General features: G+C 37.5%; 1 protein-coding gene across 8 annotated transcripts in view; it reads right to left on the bottom strand.

Moving 5' to 3' along the window:
• The window catches only part of PARN (poly(A)-specific ribonuclease), a 188,574-nt gene that overhangs the window by 88,120 nt on the left and 80,172 nt on the right, over positions 1–20,282 (bottom strand). For all 8 annotated transcript variants that reach the window (XR_008992103.1, XR_008992104.1, XM_057486946.1 and 5 more), the window contains 2 exons: positions 19,655–19,741; positions 17,102–17,176 (listed from right to left, as the gene is read on the bottom strand). Coding sequence is in view for 6 of the 8 variants with exons in the window: in XM_057486946.1 (XP_057342929.1) it covers positions 17,102–17,176; positions 19,655–19,741 (162 nt within the window). In the remaining 2 variants the exon portion in view is untranslated. The remainder of the gene's footprint in view (positions 1–17,101; positions 17,177–19,654; positions 19,742–20,282) is intronic.

Raw genomic sequence — 20,282 nt, 5'->3', positions numbered from 1 at the left:
GTCTAACCCCATATACAAAAGTAAACTCAAAATGGATCAAAGACCTGAATGTAAGTCATGAAACCATTAAACTCTTGGAAGAAAACATAGGCAAAAACCTCTTACACACAAACATGAGTGACCTCTTCTTGAACATATCTCCCCGGGCAAGGAAAACAACAGCAAAAATGAACAAGTGGGACTATATTAAGCTGAAAAGCTTCTGTACAGCAAAAGACACCATCAATAGAACAAAAAGGATCCCTACAGTATGGGAGAATATATTTGAAAATGACACATCCGATAAAGGCTTGACATCCAGAATATATAAAGAGCTCACACACCTCAACAAACAAAAAACAAATAACCCAATTGGAAAATGGGCAGAGGAACTGAACAGACAGTTCTCCAAAAAAGAAATACAGATGGCCAACAGACACATGAAAAGATGCTCCACATCGCTAATTATCAGAGAAATGCAAATTAAAACTACAATGAGGTATCACCTCACACCTGTAAGGATGGCTGCCATCCAAAAGACAAACAACAACAAATGTTGGCAAGGCTGTGGAGAAAGGGGAACCCTCCTACACTGCTGGTGGGAATGTAAATTAGTTCAACCATTGTGGAAAGCAGTATGGAGGTACATCAAAATGCTCAAAACAGACTTACCATTTGACCCAGGAATGGCACTCCTAGGAATTTACCCCAAGAATGAAGCAATCAAGTTTGAGAAAGACCAATGCACTCCTATGTTTATCGCAGCACTATTTACAATAGCCAAGAATTGGAAGCAACCTAAATGTCCATCGATAGATGAATGGATAAAGAAGATGTGGTACATATACACAATGGAATACTACTCAGCCATAAGAAAAGGGCAAATCCTACCATTTGCAGCAACATGGATGGAGCTGGAGGGTATTATGCTTAGTGAGACAAGCGAAGCGGAGAAAGAGAAATACCAAATGATTTCACTCATCTGTGGAATATAAGTACAAAGGAAAAACTGAAGGAACAAAACAGCAGCAGAATCACAGAACTCAAGAATGGAATAACAGGTACCAAAGGGAAAGGGACTGGGGAGGATGGGTGGGTAGGGAGGGATAAGGGGGTGGGGAGAAGGAGGGGGGTATTAAGATTAGCATGCATGGGGGGGAGAAAGGGGAGGGCTGTACAACACAGAGAAGGCAAGTAGTGATTCTACAACATTTGCTATGCTGATGGACACTGACTGTAAAGGGGTTTATAGGGGGGACCTGGTATATGGGAGAGCCTAGTAAACATAATATTCGTCATGTAAGTGTAGATTAATGATACCAAAAAAGAAAAAGGCAGTTCCTGTGTGGTGAACTCCAATGAGTTCTATACAAGGGTATAAAGGGCATATAAAAGTGTAGGCAAAGGGCCTGTTTGTGTTTATACAGAGGATCAAAGCCTAATTGGGCTACCCCGAAAATGAACTAAGATACGCTATGAAAAAGAACTTGCAACATCAGCACTCTCTGGAAGACTCATGCCAGAAGATGATCATCAAAAAACCCCATCAAAGAACCAGGCACTGCTACAGCTGTAGATGCACTCATCCCACCAGTTCCTGGACATGCCATGGGAATGAAGAAGGAGATATCTAAGCTGGCCTGTGCATACAGTAAAACAACAAATTTGACTGGATCTATACTGTTGGAACTGAACCAAGAATTAGGAGAAGTGCAAATTGTAGCGCTCCAAAATCTTACAACTACAGACTATTTACTGTTAAAAGAACATATGGGATGTGAACAGTCCCCAGGAATGGGTTGTTTTAAATTGTCTGATTTCTCTCAGACTGTTCAAGTTCAGTTGGACAATATCCACCATATCATAGATAAGTTTTCACAAATGCCTAAGGTGCCTAACTGGTTTTCTTGGTTTCACTGGAGATGGCTGGTAATTACAGATATGCTTTGGTTATGTAACTATACTCCTATTATGTTAATGTGTGTACGCAATTTAATTAGTAGTTTAAAACCTATACATGCTGAAGTTACTCTACAAGAAGATATGTCAAAGAAATAATCCATCTTCCAATGTTTTCTTCCACCTGCTACTTCTATAGCTTTTCTTCTTCCTTCCTAATTACAACCCTTAAATAGAATTCGTGCCTCATATCAAATTTACCGAGTATCATAATTCTTCCAAGTGGTAAAGATACCTCAAGACAAATGCTGAGCATAGAAGCCACAGGGCATTAATATGCAAAGAAGTAAAAAGCTAACCTTTTCAAACAATAAGGCTTCTCTCTCACTTACCAACTTTACATTTCCCTGTATGGTCCCGGAAGATGACTGGTTAGCCAGAGACGGGTAAGATTCCTCAAGGGAGGAACAACCTAAGACAGGCATAGTCACAGGGGGGCCATCAGGTGAGAAATTGGGGATCAACAGAGGTGAGGCTTAGAACCTCACCCACCCCGTTCTGAGAGAAATCTGCATCCGTGGATGTTTTATTGCCCTTGTCTAGCTTGGATTAACACATAGTCTACAGGCACATGCCTGATCATCTACATTTGCTCTCTTACAACACTAAACTATGTTTTCTACCTTTATCTTGTATCTACCTACCACTTCAGCATTTTATTAAAAATAATAATAATAAAGAGAGAAATGTGGTATCCACATATAAATCAAGTATAAAAATCAAATGAGTATTCATATTTGAACTGACTGTTTATAGTTCATAATGCATGAGCAAAACCGAAAGTTTCTGTGATGACTGCCCTTGTACTGTTCAACATGTAACTTATTCACTATGTAAGAATTTGTTCTCCATGTAAGAACTTGTTCGTTATGCTTCAGGAGATTGGAGACTGACAAAAATTAGGTTTGGGGTGGATTAATGATTGTGCATTGAGTATTGACTCCCCTATACAGAATTTTATTGTTGTTAACAACCATTTGATCAATAAATATGAGAGATGCTCTCACAACAACAACGACAACAACAACAAAAAAAGTACACACTTCCAATTGTAAAATAAATAAGTAACCGGGATGTAATGTATAGCATAAGGAATATAGTCAAAATATTGTAAGAACTGGTATGGTGATAGCTGGTACCTAGTATTATCATGTATATAAATGTTGAATCGCTGTGTTGTACACCTGAAACTAATGTAATACTGTGTGTCAACTACCCTTCAATAAAAAATAATTATCTACAAAAAAAAAAGAAAGAAACAAATTCTATCATTTGCAGCAGCATGGATGGATCTGGAGGATATTATGCTCAATGAAATAAGACAGGTGGAGAAAGACAAATGGCAAATGATTTCCCTCATTTGTGGAGTATAACAACGAAGCAAAACTGAAGGAATAAACAGCAGCAGACTCACAGACTCCAAGAAGGCACTAGTGGTTACCAAAGATGAGGAGTGTGGGAGGGTGGGTAGGGAGGGAGGGAGAAGGGGATTGAGGGGTATTATGTTTAGTACACATGGTGTGAAGGGTCACAGGGAAGGTAGTGTAGCTCAGAGAAGGCAAATAGTGAATCTGTGGTATCTTACTACACTGATGGACAGTGACTGCAATGGGGTGTGGGTGGGGACTTGATAATATGGGGTACATGTAGCAAACACATTGGTTTTTCATGTGAAACCTTCATAAGAGTATCAATAATACCTTAATTAAAAAAATTTTTTAAAAAGGAAAAAAGAAGTCATGTCCCAATTGAACTCATTGCTGTATTTATAATTCATGATAACTGTTGTAAACCAACTCCACACAGACTTTAAAATTAGAAAAAAGAAGATGCAAGGGAAAACATTGCTTCTAGGTTCTTTCTTGAGTGTTCTGTGCATTTCCTCTTTGAAAAGAATAAATACACATTAACACATTAGCCAATTATAAAAATCACTTCAAATAGAAGCAAAGATACCAAATACTTTGCCTGGATTTTGTCTATTGGTATATACATGGCTATCTAAAAGGAAATGAACTTAAGTAATTTTTAATTGGTTAAAGGAGGTAAGTAGCAGGGCTGCCCTATGAATTAACATGAGAACTTCTCAAATGTTATTAAACAAAGAGGAACATAATATGGCAGCAAGTTATGCATCAAAGGCAGATACTATAAAAGCAACAATTTAAAAGCATGGGTAAAGGTGTTCTACCTCCAGAATGGACGAATGAGTTCCTAACAAATCAATGTCTTCTAATAACAAAAGCTTTGCGGGGGCAGAGCCAAGATGGCGTCATGAATAGAGCAGCAGCAATCTCCTCCCAAAACCATATATATTTTTGAAAATACAACAAATACAACTATTCCTAAAAGAGAGACGAGAAGACACAGGACAACAGCCAGACTACAGCTATACCTGCGAGGACCCAGCGCCTCCCGAAGGGGGTAAGATACAAGTCACAGCCCGGCGGGACCCAAGCGTGGCTCACCCCAGCTCCCGGCAGGAGGAGAGGAGTCGGAGCGGGAAGGGAGAGGGAGCCCAGGACTGCTGAACACCCAGCCCTAGCTATCTGCACCGGAGCACAGACACACAGTGCGTGGGGTACTGGACACTAGGGAAACAGGACAGTACGACCTGTGAGTGGGTCCCGGCAGCCAGCGCACCTGGGACAAAAGAAAAGCAAGTGCCCTTTGAAAATCTTAAAGGGACAGGGCCTCACAGCTGGACGGAAGCGCCCCGGTGCAATCAGCCCAGTAGCTGGGAATCCTGGGGAGCCCCAGGCACCCCACCCCCCTGGGTGGCAGCGCAGCTTGGAGGCCCCTCACGGTGATAAACAGCCTCCCACCTGTTCCCCCTCCCATGCAACTCCGCCATAGCGGCAGAAGCCACGCCCATAGCAACCGGGCAGAGCTTCTTTCACAGGGGCCGGGCAAGAATGAGATCCAGTCTGCGTGCAGAGGCCCAGCACAAACCACTAGGGGTCACTGTTATCCCAGGAGAGGAAGGGCACAACTAGAAAGGAGGGACATTCTCCCAGTCAACACATGCACCAGCTCCCCAAAACTACCTCTATTGCCATGAAAAGGCAGAAGAATTTAGTCCAGTCCAAATAGCCTAGACAACCACTGAGAAGGAGATAGACCTAACCAATCTCCCTGAAAAAGAATTCAAAATAAAGGTCATAACCATGCTGATAGATCTTCAGAGAAATATGCAAGAACTAAGGGATGAAGTCTGGAAGGAGATTACAGAAATGAAACAATCTCTGGAAGGGCTTAAGAGCAGACTGGATGAGGTGCAAGAGGCCGTTAATGGAATAGGAAGCAGAGAACAGGAACGCAGAGAAGCTGATGCACAGAGGGATAAAAGATTCTGCAGGAATGAAAGAATATTACGAGAATTGTGAGACCAATCCAAATGGAACAATATTTGCATTATAGGGGTACCAAAAGAAGAAGAAGAGAAAGAAAAAGGAATAGAAAGTGTCTTTGAAGAAATAATTGCTGAAAACTTCCCCAAACTGGGGGAGGAAATAGTTGCTCAGACCACAGAAGCACACAGAACTACCAACAGAAGGGACCCAAGGAGGACAACACCAAGACACATAATAATAAAAATGGCAAAGATCAAGGACAAGGACAGAGTTTTAAAGGCAGCTGGAGAGAGGAAAAAGGTCACCTACAAAGGAAAACCCATCAGGCTATCATCAGACTTCTCAACAGAAACCTTATAGGCCAGAAGACAATGGCATGATATATTTAATGAAATGAAACAGAAGGGCCTTGAACCAAGAATACTGTTTATCATTTAAATATGAAGGAGGGATTAAACAATTCCCAGACAAGCAAAAGTTGAGGGAATTTGCCTCCCACAAACCACCTCTACAGGGTATGTTAGAGGGACTGGTCTAGATGGGAGCACTCCTAAGGCTAAACAGATGTCACCAGAGAAAATAAAATCATAACAAAGAAAGCAGACTAACCAAATACTAACTACAGACAAAAAATAAAATCAACTATCCACAAAAGCAGTCAATGGAAACACAAAAGAGCACAGAACAAAACACCTAACATATAAAGAATGGAGGAGGAGGAATAAGAAGGGAGAGAAATAAAGAATCACCAGGCAGTGTTTATAATAGCTCAATAAGCGAATTAAGCTAAACAATTAGACAGTAAAGAAGCTAACCTTGAACCTTTGGTAACCACGAATCTAAAGCCTGCAATAGCAATAAGTACATATCTTTCAATAATCACCCTAAATGTAAATGAACTGAATGCACCAATCAAAAGACACAGAGTAACAAAAATGGATAAAAAAGCAAGACCCATCTATATGCTGCTTACAAGAGACTTACATCAAACCCAAAGACATACAAAGACTAAAAGTCAAGGGATGGAAAAAGATATTTCATACAAACAACAGGGAGAAAAAAGCAAGTGTTACAGTGCTAATACTAGACAAAATAGACATCAAAACAAAGAAAGTAACAAGAGATAAAGAAGGACATTATATAATGATAAAGGGGTAAGTCCAACAAGAGGATATAACCATTATAAATATATATGCACCCAACACAGGAGCACCAGCATATGTGAAACAAATACTAACAGAACTAAAGGACAAAATAGAATGCAATGCATTCATTTTAGGAGACTTCAACACACCACTCACTCCAAAGGATAGAGCTACCAGAAAGAAAATAAGTAAGGACACAGAGGCACTGAACAACACACTAGAACAGATGGACCTAATAGACATATATAGAACTCTACATCCAAAAGCAACAGGATACACATTCTTCTCAAGTGCACATGGAACATTCTACAGAATAGACCACATACTAGGTCACAAAAAGAGCCTCGGTAAATTCAAAAAGACTGAAATTCTACCAAACAACTTCTCAGACCACAGAGGTATAAAACTAGAACTAAATTGTACAAAGAAAGCAAAAAGGCCCACAAACACATGGAGGCTTAAAAACATGCTCCTAAATAATCAATGGATCAATGACCAAATTAAAATAGAGATCAAACAATATATGGAAACAAATGACAACAACAACACAAAGCCCCAACTTCTGTGGGACGTAGTGAAAACAGTCATAAGAGGAAAGCATATAGCAATCCAGGCATACTTAAGAAGGAAGAACAATCTCAAATGAATAGTCTAACGTCACAATTATCGAAATTGGAAAAAGAAGAACAAATGAGGCCAAAAGTCAGCAGAAGGAGGGACATAATAAAGATCAGAGAAGAAATAAACAAAATTGAGAAGAATAAAATAATAGAAAAAAATCAATGAAACCAAGACCTGGTTCTTTGAGAAAATAAAATAGATAAGCCTCTAGCCAGACTTATTCAGAGAGAAAGAGGATCAAGACACATCAACAGAATCAGAAACGAGAAAGGAAAAATCACGACGGACCCCACAGAAACACAAAGAATTATTAGAGAATACTATAAAAACAAGCTGGAAAACCTAGAAGAAATGGACAACTTCCTAGAAAAATACAACCTTCCAAGACTGACCAAGGAAGAAACACAAAATTTAAACAAACCAATTACGAGCAAAGAAATTGAAGTGGTAATCAAAAAACTACCCAAGAACAAAACCCCTGGGCCAGATGGATTTACCTCAGAATTTTATCAGACATACAGGGAAGACATAACACCCATTCTCCTTAAAGTTTTCCAAAAAACAGAAGAGGAGGGAACACTCCCAAACTTATACTATGAAGCCAACATCACCCTAATACAAAAACCAGGCAAAGACCCCACCAAAAAAGAAAACTACAGACCAATATTCCTGATGAATGTAGATGCAAAAATACTCAACAAAATATTAACAATCTGAATTCAAAAATACATCAAAAGGATCATACACCATGACCACGTGGGATTCATCCCAGGGATGCAAGGATGGTACAACATTCAAAAATCCATCAACATCATCCACCACATAAACCAAAAGAAAGATAAAAACCACATAATTATCTCCATAGATGCTGAAAAAGCATTCAACAAAATTCAACATCCATTCATGATAAAAACTCTCAGCAAAATGGGAATAGAGGGCAAGTACCTCAACATAATAAAGGCCATATATGATAAACCCACAGCTAACATCATACTGAACAGTGAGAAGCTGAAAGCCTTTCCTCTAAGATCAGGAACAAGACAGGGATGCCCACTCTCCCCACTGTTATTTAACATAGTACTGGAGGTCCTAGCCATGGCAATTAGACAAAACAAAGAAATACAAGAAATCCATATTGGTAAAGAAGAAGTAAAACTGTCACTATTTGCAGATGACATGATATTGTACATAAAAAACCCTAAAGACTCCACTCCAAAACTACTAGAACTGATATAGGAATACAGCAAAGTTGCAGGGTACAAAATTAACACAGATATCTGTGGTTTTCCTATACACTAACAATGAACTAACAGAAAGAGAAATCAGGAAAACAATTCCATTCACAATTGCATCAAAAAGAATAAAATACCTCGGAATAAACCTAACCAAGGAAGTGAAAGACCTATACCCTGAAAACTACAAGATACTCTTAAGAGAAATTAAAGAGTACACTAACAAATGGAAACTCATCCCATGCTCTTGGCAAGGAATAATTAATATAGTCAAAATGGCCATCTTGCCCATAGCAATATACAGATTTGATGCAATCCCTATCACATTACCAACAGCATTCTTCAACAAACTGGAACAAATAGTTTTAAAATTCATATGGAACCACCAAAGACCCCAAATAGCCAAAGCAATTCTAAGAAGGAAGAATAAAATGGGGGGGATCTCACTCCCCAACTTCAAGCTCTACTACAAAGCCACAGTAATCAAGACAATTTGGTCCTGGCACAAGAACAGAGCCACAGACCAGTGGAACAGAATAGAGACTCCAGACATTAAACCAAACATATGTGGTCAATTAATATATGATAAAGGAGCCATGGACATACAATGGTGAAATGACAGTCTCTTCAACAGATGGTGCTGGCAAAACTGGACAGCTGCATGTAAGAGAATGAAACTGGATCACTGTCTAACTCCATACACAAAAGTAAATTCGAAATGGATCAAAGACCTGAATGTAAGTCATGAAATCATAAAATTCTTAGAAAAAAACATAGGCAAAAATCTCTTGAACATAAACATGAGTGATTTCTTCATTAACATATCTCCCCAGGCAAGGGAAACAAAAGCAAAAATGAACAAATGGGACTACATCAAGCTGAAAAGCTTCTGTACAGTAAAGGACACCATCAATAGAACAAGAAGGTACCCTACAGTATGGGAGAATATATTCATAAATGACAGATCCGATAAAGGGTTGACATCCAAAATATATAAAGAGCTCACGCACCTCAACAAACAAAAAGCAAATAATCCAATTAAAAAATGGGCAGAGGAGCTGAACAGACACTTCTCCAAAGAAGAAATTCAGATGGCAAACAGACACATGAAAAGATGCTCCACATCGCTAGTCATCAGAGAAATGCAAATTAAAACCACAATGAGATATATGGCTACCATCCAAAAGACAAACAAAAACAAATGTTGGTGAGGTTGTGGAGAAAGGGGAACCCTCCTACACTGTTGGTGGGAATGCAAATTAGTTCAACCATTATGGAAAGCAGTATGGAGGTTCCTCAAAAAACTCAAAATAGAAATACCAGTTGACCCAGGAATTCCACTTCTAGGAATTTACCCTACGAATGCAGCAGCCCAGTTTGAAAAAAGACGGATGCACCCCTATGTTTATCAAAGCACTATTTACAATAGCCAAGAAATGAAAGCAACTTAAGTGTCCATCAGTAGATGAATGGATAAAGAAGATGTGGTACACATACACAATGGAATATTATTCAACCATAAGAAGAAAACAAATCCTACCATTTGCAACAACATGGATGGAGCTAGAGGGTATTAAGCTCGGTAAAATAAGCCAGGCGGAGAAAGACAAATATGAAATGATTTCACTCTTATGTGAAGTATAAGAAAAAGGAAAAACTGAAGGAACAAAACAGCAGCAGACTCACAGTACCCAAGAATGCATTCACAGTTACCAAAGGGAAAGGGACTGGGGAGGATGGGAGGGTAGGAAGGGACAGGGTGGGGAAAAAGAAAGGGGGTATTACGATTAGCATGTATAATGTGGGGGTGGGCACGGGGAGGGCAGTATAGCACACAGAGAAGGCAAGTAGTGATTTTACACCATCTTACTACGCTGATGGACAGTATAGACAGTGACTGTAATGGCACTGGTGTGCGGGACTTGGTGAAGGGGCGACCCTAGTAAACATAATGTTCTTCATGTAATTGTAGATTAATGACAACAAAAATAAAATAAAATAAAAAGCTTTGGGAAAAAATGCAAAAAAAAATCTTTTTGACTAAGGACTTAATTACCTGCTACAACTAAAACAAAAATGTCAAAATTCTTCTGAAAAACATAAGTGAATCCAGAGTCTCCACAAAAAAACATTCACAATGTCCAGGAAAGAATCCCATTACTTAACATAGGAAGAACCAGGAAAAGGTGACCCATTTTCAAGGGAAAAGAGATCAATAGGTACCAACACCTAGATGATGCAGATGTTGGAATTATTAGACAAAGACTTTAAACAAGCTATTCTATGTTCATTGAGGTAAAAAATATATAGGCTCAAAATAAAAGAAAGATAGGAAATCTCAATAAGAAATAGAAAAGATAAAAAATAAACTGAATGGAAATACAAAACTGAGAAGTACAATATATGAAATAAAAAATTCACTGGATGGGCTTAATAGCAGAATAGTAATGATGGGAGTAAGAGTCAATAAGCTTGTAGGTCAATAGAAGTTATCCAATCTGAAGAAGAGAAAGAAAGAAGGTAGAATAAAATTAGCAGCACATCAGGAACCACTGGAACAATACCAAAAAGTCCCAGAAGGAGAAGCAGGAAAATACAGAACATAAAAAAAATGTGAAAAATAGCTAAAAACTTCCCAAATCTGGTGAAAGACATAAATTTACAGGTTCAAGCTCAATCAACCCCATTAGGATAATTATGAAGAAAGCCATGTCTAAGTTTATCAGACCAAATTGCTTAGAGCCAATGGTAAGGGAAAATCTGAAAAGCAGTTAGAGGAAAAATTAACCTGTTACATGTAGGGCAACAATGATTCAAATGACAGCAGACTCCTCATCAGAAACCACGGAGGCCAGAAGACAATGGGACAACATCTTTTAAATGTTGAAAGAAAAGCCCAGATTTTATATCAAACTAAAATATCGTACACGGATGAACGCAAATAAAGACATTTTCAGATAAAGGAAAACTAAGAGAATCCCCTGCCACCACACCAACCACTATAAGAAAAAATGATCAATACTTTAGGCTGACAAAATGACACCCAAAAGAAAGCTGTATCTTCATGAATGAATTAAGACATGTGAAATGATACATATCTGAGTAAACAGAAAAGATTTATATTCTTAATCCATTTAATTCTCTTGAAATACATATGGCTGCTTAAAGCAAAATTGCAATACAACTTTGTGGGATTTATAATGCACGCAGATATAATACATAGGCCCACCATATGTGTATGCCAACTACAACAGCGTGGAAGACAATGGGGACTACAGTAAATTGACCTACACTGGATGTAAGGTTTCTACACTCTTTGTGAAGTGGTACCATATGAACTCAAATAGACTGTGAAAAGTTATGCATATAGATATATTGAAATTTCCAAAGCAAACACTAAAACACTGCAAAGAGGTAGTACTAAAAAGACAGTAGAGAAATTACATGGAATGCTTTTTAAAAATTCAAACAATGCAACAGAAGACAGGAAAGGGAGAAACAAAGGAACAAAAATCACAGAGAACAAAGAACAAATTTTTAAGTGATAAGCCTAACCATATAAATAATTACATTAAATATCAGGGGACTGAAACATTCTAATTAAAAGTCAGTTATCAGAATAGATAAGAAAGCAAGACCCAGCTAGGTATTGTGTATAAGAGACTGCGTTTATACACACACACACACAGAGATAGGTTAAGAGTAAATGGAAGGAAAAGGATATGACAGGCAAACATAAAAAAATACAAGGGTAGATTGACTTATTTGATTATTATCAAACAAAATAGACTTAAAAAGATAATAGTAACACAAAAGATAAAGGAGGACATTTCATAATGATAAAGGGCTCAATTTATCAGAAGGACAAAACAATCACAAATGGGTATGCACCCAATAAAACAGCCTCAAAATATATGACATGAAAATTGACTAAATTAAAGGGGAAATAGACATAGTTTTTAATGCTCCCTCTCAAAAACTGATAGCGCTACTAAATAAAATATGAGTAAAGAACAACAGAGAACAAACCATATAACATAGAATTCACATTCTTTTCAAGTGCACACAGTACATTCAGCAAGATGGACTTTGTACTAGACCATAAAGCAAATTTCAGCAAATTTCAAAAGATGGAAATCATATTGAAATCTCTCATCACAACAGAATTAAATTTGAAATTAGTAGCAACAGCAGTAAGAGATCTAGGAAAATTCTAAGTACTTGGAAATTAAACAATACACTTCTAAATAATCCAGGGTCAAAGGAGAAATCAGAAACTTTATCAAACTTATAATTTGTTTGATATATATCAAACTTATAATTATCACATATAATTTGTGGGGTGCACCTAAAGCAGTGCTTAGCAGATGATTTATAGCTTTAAATATTTATATTAGAAACAGACAAAAAAGTTCAAAATCAATGATTTGGAGAGAGTCCTAGCTACATACACACTGCTAACTGGTCTTGAGGCCTTCTGCACCCACACAGGGAGACCTGAAGGTACAGCCAAAAGTAAAACCTGGGGCAGACATGTAAACTGCTTGAATGCTGAATGTGTTCCCCACCCCAGCTGGCAAAGGATGGAAGCCTCACTGCCTCAAGGGGCTTAAGCACAACACCCGACTAACCATGGCTGACCACTAAGCTATCTGACCCTGGCAACCACAGGAAGCCAGGTTTAAAAAATTTTAGAAGAAATTTTTTTTTAATCTATCACATAAAGGTCTACAAAGAAGGGCAAAGTAAACCCAAAGCAAGTAAGGAAGGGAGAACGGGGAGGCAGGGTGGAAGGCAGAAACCAACAAAATACATAACACCAAAAAATACAGAAAAACGAATTAAACCAAAACTGGTTCCTTGAAAAGATCAACAAAACCAGTAACCCCTAGCTAGAGTGATTAATGAAAAACAAGAACACAAATTACCAGTATCACAAATGAAAAGCAGTTATCACTACAGATTCTGCAAACAGAAAAAGGATAACAAAAAGCACAAGTGAAGTTTAAAGTTATAAGCAGCCTTTTAGCAAATTCAGCCCTGAATAATTGCCTCAAAAGAGTCATATCCACAACTCTAATATTTACCTGCTTTTAAAAGTATAGTTTAATATAAGCACACTCACACTCTGGACTAAAGTGAGTCCAAGTACCTGCTCCCCCGTCCCAACAAATCATGCTGAACAAACTTCAGAATTTGTATTACCACCTGAATTTAGCCTAGCTTTACAAAATAACTGTTAAGTGTCTTCCTTTTCTAAAGTGCCTCTACCAGTTTCTGGTTTTTAAAATTTTCTTTTAGTATTCACAGTGCACACCAATCTCCAGCTTTCAAAATAAATGAAAGGTTATTTTTCTCAAGCAATTTCTATAAAAATTACAAGCAGAGAGATAATGCCTTATAATATATTTAAGAATACTCAAAACACTACTGTCTAAATATTCAGCGTGTGACTAGAAAGTTCTACTTCTGAAATATTGTTGAGCTCCTCCCCCACTTAGCAAAACTATATTAGGAATATAAAAATCTTAAAATATAAATAAGCTATTCAAATATGACCATTACAGGTGATTCCTTACTCGACTACTTTGAGAAGAATTCTCAAATGGTGAAACTAAGTGATGTTCCCCACGGCAGTAGGTCCCCTACTGGCTGTGTACTGTCTCATCTGAAGAGCCAGAGGGGAAGCATGCTGATTGTACAGCATGTATGAATTATCACTACCTGAACACTTGAAAGCCACCAAGCACCCTCATCACAGCAGAAGCAAACAAATATAGGGAGTCAACCAAAGAAGGGTTTTAATAATTAGTATAATGTTTCCCAGAAAAGGAGAAATTTCATATTCAAGATGTTGAAAATTATTTTTTTTAATCTTGATTAGATACAGTATTATCAAAAGAAAAGGACATGTGTCAGTTAAAAAGCAACTCCTAAAATGTAAATCAAAAATAGTTTGTAATACAGCCAAAGAAGCCATTATGAGTTGTTACATAAATAGGTATTTAACGATTTTTCCAATGTTACCTTATTGATCTAAAAGGCCCTCTGTTTCCGCTGAAATGAGTAATTTGTTTAAGATAACATTAATAGGTTTTGCAGCACATTAGATGGACTATGGGTCTCTCTCATCATTAGAATTACTACTATAAAAAACAAATTTTACATTGTCTTTCAATGAAATATATGCATGATTTTAGAAACTGGCAAAAGACCAGAGACATTAGATATACCCAACACATGCAAAAAGGGATTTTTAAGTCACAATACCTTGAATATCATTTATTCAGCTTAATATTTAACATATACTTACAAATATCAGACACTACAATTTTAAGTACTGAAAACAAAGTAGTGAACAAGATAAATGGTTCCTGCTCTCAAAAGAGTTTACAGTCTATTGACAAGATCGATAAAGGATGCGAAGACAGCACAGAAAACAGGGTCCAATCCCCTGCAAAGGGAGCCAGAAAGGCATCAGATAAACGGATGTTTAAACCAAGATGAGGAGAAAAGTAGGACACAGCCAGGCTCTGGAGCAAGGGGAGAGCTGAGCCAAAGATTGCTTTCGGCAAAGGAAACTATGGTCACAGGGACAGCATGTGCAAATGGCCAGGTATTTATGTTAAAAGTTCTCTTTTATTTAAGAAAAGATAAATTAGATTTAAGAAAAGATAAATTACTGATAAATTAGACTTTACTAGGAAAGCTGCATATAGCAAAAGACAACAGTCACTACTTCTTAATCTAGGAGGGAAAAGGTCACAATATCATCCTGGCCTACTCCCCATACTACTGGTTCAAGCACACATTTATTTCTCGTGCCACAGTGCATGCCACGAACTGGAGGAGTCAGTGGTGAATAAGTTGGACTTGGCATTGCCCTCAGAGAAGTGGCACATATGGGCAAACAATCAAATTAGAGTGCTTCTGTGGCTCCAGGATTCTGAAATGTGGCTCCCCAAGTTCAGGTATCATGAAATGAAATACCGAGCTTTAAAAGCTACTGTTTGAGGAATCTTTCAGTAATAAGTAAGGGAACAATTATTATGGGACATCAAATATGGTGTAACAGGTACATTAAAAGAAGCTTTGATACCCCATACATATAAACAAGGAATTACGCTTCTATTTTCAAGTAAATACTACTAACTAGTGTTTTATAGATTTCAAAGCACTTTAACACACTCTTATTTTTACTATTCACAGCAAGGGAGGTCAAGGAGACATTTTAATAATTACCTACCACTTGTCCAGCACTGCTTGTGGAAACATTAATATCCAGGATCTCACCCCATAAAGTAACTACCAGCATCCCCATCTCTCAAAGGAGGAAACTGTAGCTTGGAGTTTACAAACTTGCCCAAATATGAGTGGATGACCACTGGTGGAGGCCAGGTGGGTCGCCGGATAAGCCTGACTTCAAAGCCTATGCATCTCCTACTACCCCACGGCATGGCTTCAGTGTGACCCCAGTGTGACCAAAAGGGAGCTGAGGTGTGATACTGAATGGAGGAGGCACAAACGGACTCCAGGTCAAGAGTGTTCATGTTCTTTCATCTGCACTGAAGTCTCACTACAGTCTTAATCTCAGAGACCCCACCTACCAACTTGAATTTTTAGCTCTCCAAAAATTCAGTCCCTTTAGATCCTACCACAACTGTCTAAGCGCTGTGGGGAAGGAATCACAGAAAAAAGCAAATATTAAAACATATAACAAGCAACATCATTCACACCCTACATCCAATACCACTACTGGTGTCATGTGCTCCTCAAGTACAGTTCATAGTGAAAACTACTATTAAATAACTGATAAAAGTTCAAAGGTGTGCCAAGTATTAGATACATAATTTCATGTAATCTTCACCTTAACCCTGAGAAGTCCATACTACCACTCTCAGTTTAGAGAGATAAGCAGAAGCTTACCAAGCTTAAAAAACTTGCACAAGGTCACACAACCAGAGGCAGTTCAACAGTATGATTCCAGAGCTTAAGCCTCTCATCTTTACACCACCACCTATGCCAGCAATGGTCGTATAATTTTTTTTTAATATCAAAATACTCTGATCTGAACTTGTATCTCATAACTACTACTTCAGAAATATAGTTTTAGCATGTCGCACTTTGTTAAATAAAAAGAAATAATTAGACTTATCACTTTAAAATTTCATACCTTTTACAATATTAAAACCAGAGAACTTGAAACCTATTTAAATAAGTAGCTCAACAGCACATATTTTCTTCAATGTTATACAATAACTTCTCCTAAGAAAATAGAGTATTTTGTGACCGTTAATAAAAAAAAATTTTTTTTAGATGCCAACAAGTGATGTGGTGTTCCATCTTTTTATACTATTTTAAAAACAAAATATCTTTGTTTTGTTTGTAAAATAAGTATTTGATACAAGTTTAACAGAATGAATAAATCACAAACATTTATAAGTAAATGGGAAAAGTACAGAGACAAATGGGTTAATACAGGTATCACGTTTTGATGTCTCCTATTCCTCCCAATGTGCTACTCTAACATTCAAAAACTCGGTAACTTATTTTAGAACAAGTGCAAAAGCAAAGGCAGGCATTGAGGTAAGTGAAAAAATACGTAGAATGTCTGATGAATCAATAAATTCATCTTATTTTCTCATCAACGATCCTTACTAATTACTTCCTTTACTTTAGAGACAAGCTCAACACAAATCAGGCAGCAAGGCTTGTGAATCAGCTGACCAATTACACTGAATTTAGATGCGGTGGGGGTGCAGGCAAGCTCTTACTCTAATTAATACATAAAACAAGTGGGCAAAACACTTACCAATTTGTACTTGTTCAGGCTGGCTCAGAGAAACAAATGCTGACGTGTCATCAATCCAGGATATCTGAATGTTACCTAATTAAAAGTAAAGTGAATGTGTGACCATTTAGATAGGTACCAGATTTCCTTTATATATCTGATGCATTTCAGTATACATGTTAATTTAAAGAGAGATGGAGTGCTAGTTTAAATTTGATCGAAATCTCAGCATTACAGAGAGGTAAAACTTAAATTTACCACAGCAGTTATTTCAGTTAAAATTTCCAGAAAAAGAGGGAAAAAAAAAACAGGAAAAAAGAGAAGCTTTAAAAACAAAAGAAAAATCCTTCTGGATTAAATCCTGGGGCACTTAATCATTCAATTCAATCTCATGGCAGCAAAGGGACTTTTCTCCTATCAAGATCATTAACAAAAATCAGAGACTATGTAACTTTAAAAACACAACTACTTCTTTTTAGAGACACAAACTTTGAAAATGACAAATGGGAAATATGAAATGAACCAATGTAGCAAGAATAAGGAAAATTCAATGTTAATCTCAAGGCCATGTAAAGAACACAGGTAGCAGAATGGAGGACAAGAAAAAGATGGTACCAAAGAGAGAAAACCAGACAGACTAACAGAGAAAAGAAAAATGAGAGGGGCAAAAAGTTGAGGTGGAATCCAAATGGGCTGAATTTTTGGAAAGCTAAAGATTCAACTCAGGGGTGGGGACTCTGAGATTAGGAACAAAATGGTTTCCATATACAGAGAGACAAATCCTCAATAAAAGCTAAATGCAGACAGGATGTAATGCAGGAGAGTGCTGAGGAGGACGGAGGAGAGGGGCGGCTGGGTAGGAAGTTGGAGAAAACAGAGGGGAAAAGCAGAGATCTCCAGCCTTCTGCTACTGCTCTTCTTGAAAAAATACAAAGACTGGAATTTCTTTTTAATGGGTAAACATCACTGGAATTTAGCAATGAAAATTTTCTCCAAGGCTAGGAATGCTTAAAAACTGCTTTGTTTCACTGTCAGAGGAAAACACTGATCTGCTGCTGCACAGTGGGCGCCATAAGGACACTGTCAAATACAAAGTCACTCCCTATTATTTCATTACCTTCTGCCGTGTGTATAGGTTGTCTTTTCGGAAGTAAGGGCAGCTAACATTTAAGTAGTTACTACATGCCACACAGTATTCTAAATGCTTTCAATGCTCATTTAATCCTCCTGACATGTCTATGAAATAGATGGTATTATCACCACACCACCACCACCACCACCACCACAACCACCATTATCATCATCACCTCAAAGAAAAGAACAAAGATACGAGGTTATTTGTTCAATACCACACAGCTAATTTTTTTAACTAAAATGAAAAAAAAATTCCACTCAGAGCATTCTACTTTATTTAGCCAATTAAAGTTTGACTACCTAGGGATAAGAATTCAACAATACAAAATGAGAAACAACGTCAAAAGCTTTCAAAAGAAATGAGCCATGAAATTCAGTTGCACTTCTCTATCTGTAGTTAAATTAAAAAGCAGGACTAGAAGTACAGACGTCACTTAGACTATCTGCAAAAATTAGGGTAACTTTCCAAAAGTGTACCTGCTTTCACTTACTTTACTTAAAACTTAAGTGTGTGAAGGTTTTTACTTATAAAAGCTAATACAGGCTTATTTCAGAAAACACTGAAAAGCATAAAGAGGAGGGAGAAATCCTATCTAAAACATTTCAGTGATAATAGCACGATGTCTCTTTTCAGTCCAATTTCTATACAATGTTTTATTTTAATGTTAGTCATATAGGAATCCTACTTTTATCTACTTTTTACTCTAAATGTTACAATACACTTTACCATGTTTTAATAAATTCTTCAAATATATTTTAAATGGCTACATACAAGTCTCTTGAGAAATACATAAACATTTGCTAGGCATTCCTGTTGGACATTAGGTTCTTGCTGTTTTCCCTTTATCCAAGAATTTCCAAAGAAAACAGGTAAAATAAAGAGATATTGCTGAAGACTTATAATCAGAAGGGTCTTCCTATATCAGCTCCAACCAGAAGACTGTTCAATATAACCTAATTGCCTGACCGGATAAAATGAAAACAGAAGAACCGTCCTACCTAACACAGAGATCACATATCTTGGTCCTCTCAAATATCTGTGTTCGCCTGCTTGGACTATTCAATGTCAAGCAGTGACCACCTGCCCTTATGAAACAGACATTCTCTCTGAATGTAATCTTAAAAATGATTTGTCCTCAGCCTAGACTTATTTTCCATGGTCAGGAGCAAGGACAGCCACAGTAATTGTATCTTGCTTTCCGTGGATTAGTAACAGCACTTGATTGTGGGGTGCCATGAAAAATTCCTCAGATCACAGTAGCACAAAGACAGCCGTACATCCAACCCCTCAACATTCCATGAGTAAAATTAAAACCTTACATGTTAATATTCTTTTTTGTCCAAACTGAAGCTCTCTCTCACTATATATCTCTGACCACCTAGATAGATCAAAAGTACAGCAAACTCCTGAAAGTATACTTGAACTTGTTATTCACTTACCAAAGGCACTGAAAAGCTGGTAAAGGTCGCTGGTTTTCCACTCTTTGGGGAAGGTCACATGGAGAACATGATCGCGTTTAGGCTGCACTACAAGACAAACTTTCGATGAAAGGCTGACAACTGAAAAGTGAACAATACACCAGTGGTTCTTTGACTAAGCTAAGCCTAGGCTAATTTGGGGAATCATCATGCCTCACACTTACTAAAAAACTCCTGAAGGTATTCTTAGGAATGATAGGACTCTGCCATCTTAGCCCAGACCTCTGGTGCTGATCCTTAGTAGAATCCACCATAATCTGAAGTCTACCAATTCTACACAGAAACATCTTTGCTCATGAAGTTCCTGTGAAAATTATTTAGAGGAAAAAAAAAGCTGCTCTGTTCAAGAAGTTTCACTAAACATTTAACTATCTCCTTTTCATCTAGTTGCCCAAATGTTTATTTAGCTTAAAAAATAATAATGCACTGTCCAAATAAAATGGGCTAATTGAGTTTAAGTACAGGGCAGTCCTGAGCCAAAAACCTGTGCTCTAATTCTGGACCCACTGCCTAACTGTGCCAGTTTGAGCAAGAGGCCTAGTTACTGCAGCTATTCATGGCTATAAATTAAGAATGATGGTATTCAGCT

Source organism: Manis pentadactyla, chromosome 10, assembly GCF_030020395.1.
Source record: "Manis pentadactyla isolate mManPen7 chromosome 10, mManPen7.hap1, whole genome shotgun sequence".
In the NCBI taxonomy this organism is placed as follows: domain Eukaryota; kingdom Metazoa; phylum Chordata; class Mammalia; order Pholidota; family Manidae; genus Manis; species Manis pentadactyla.
This window is presented reverse-complemented; position numbering and strand designations above follow the sequence as displayed.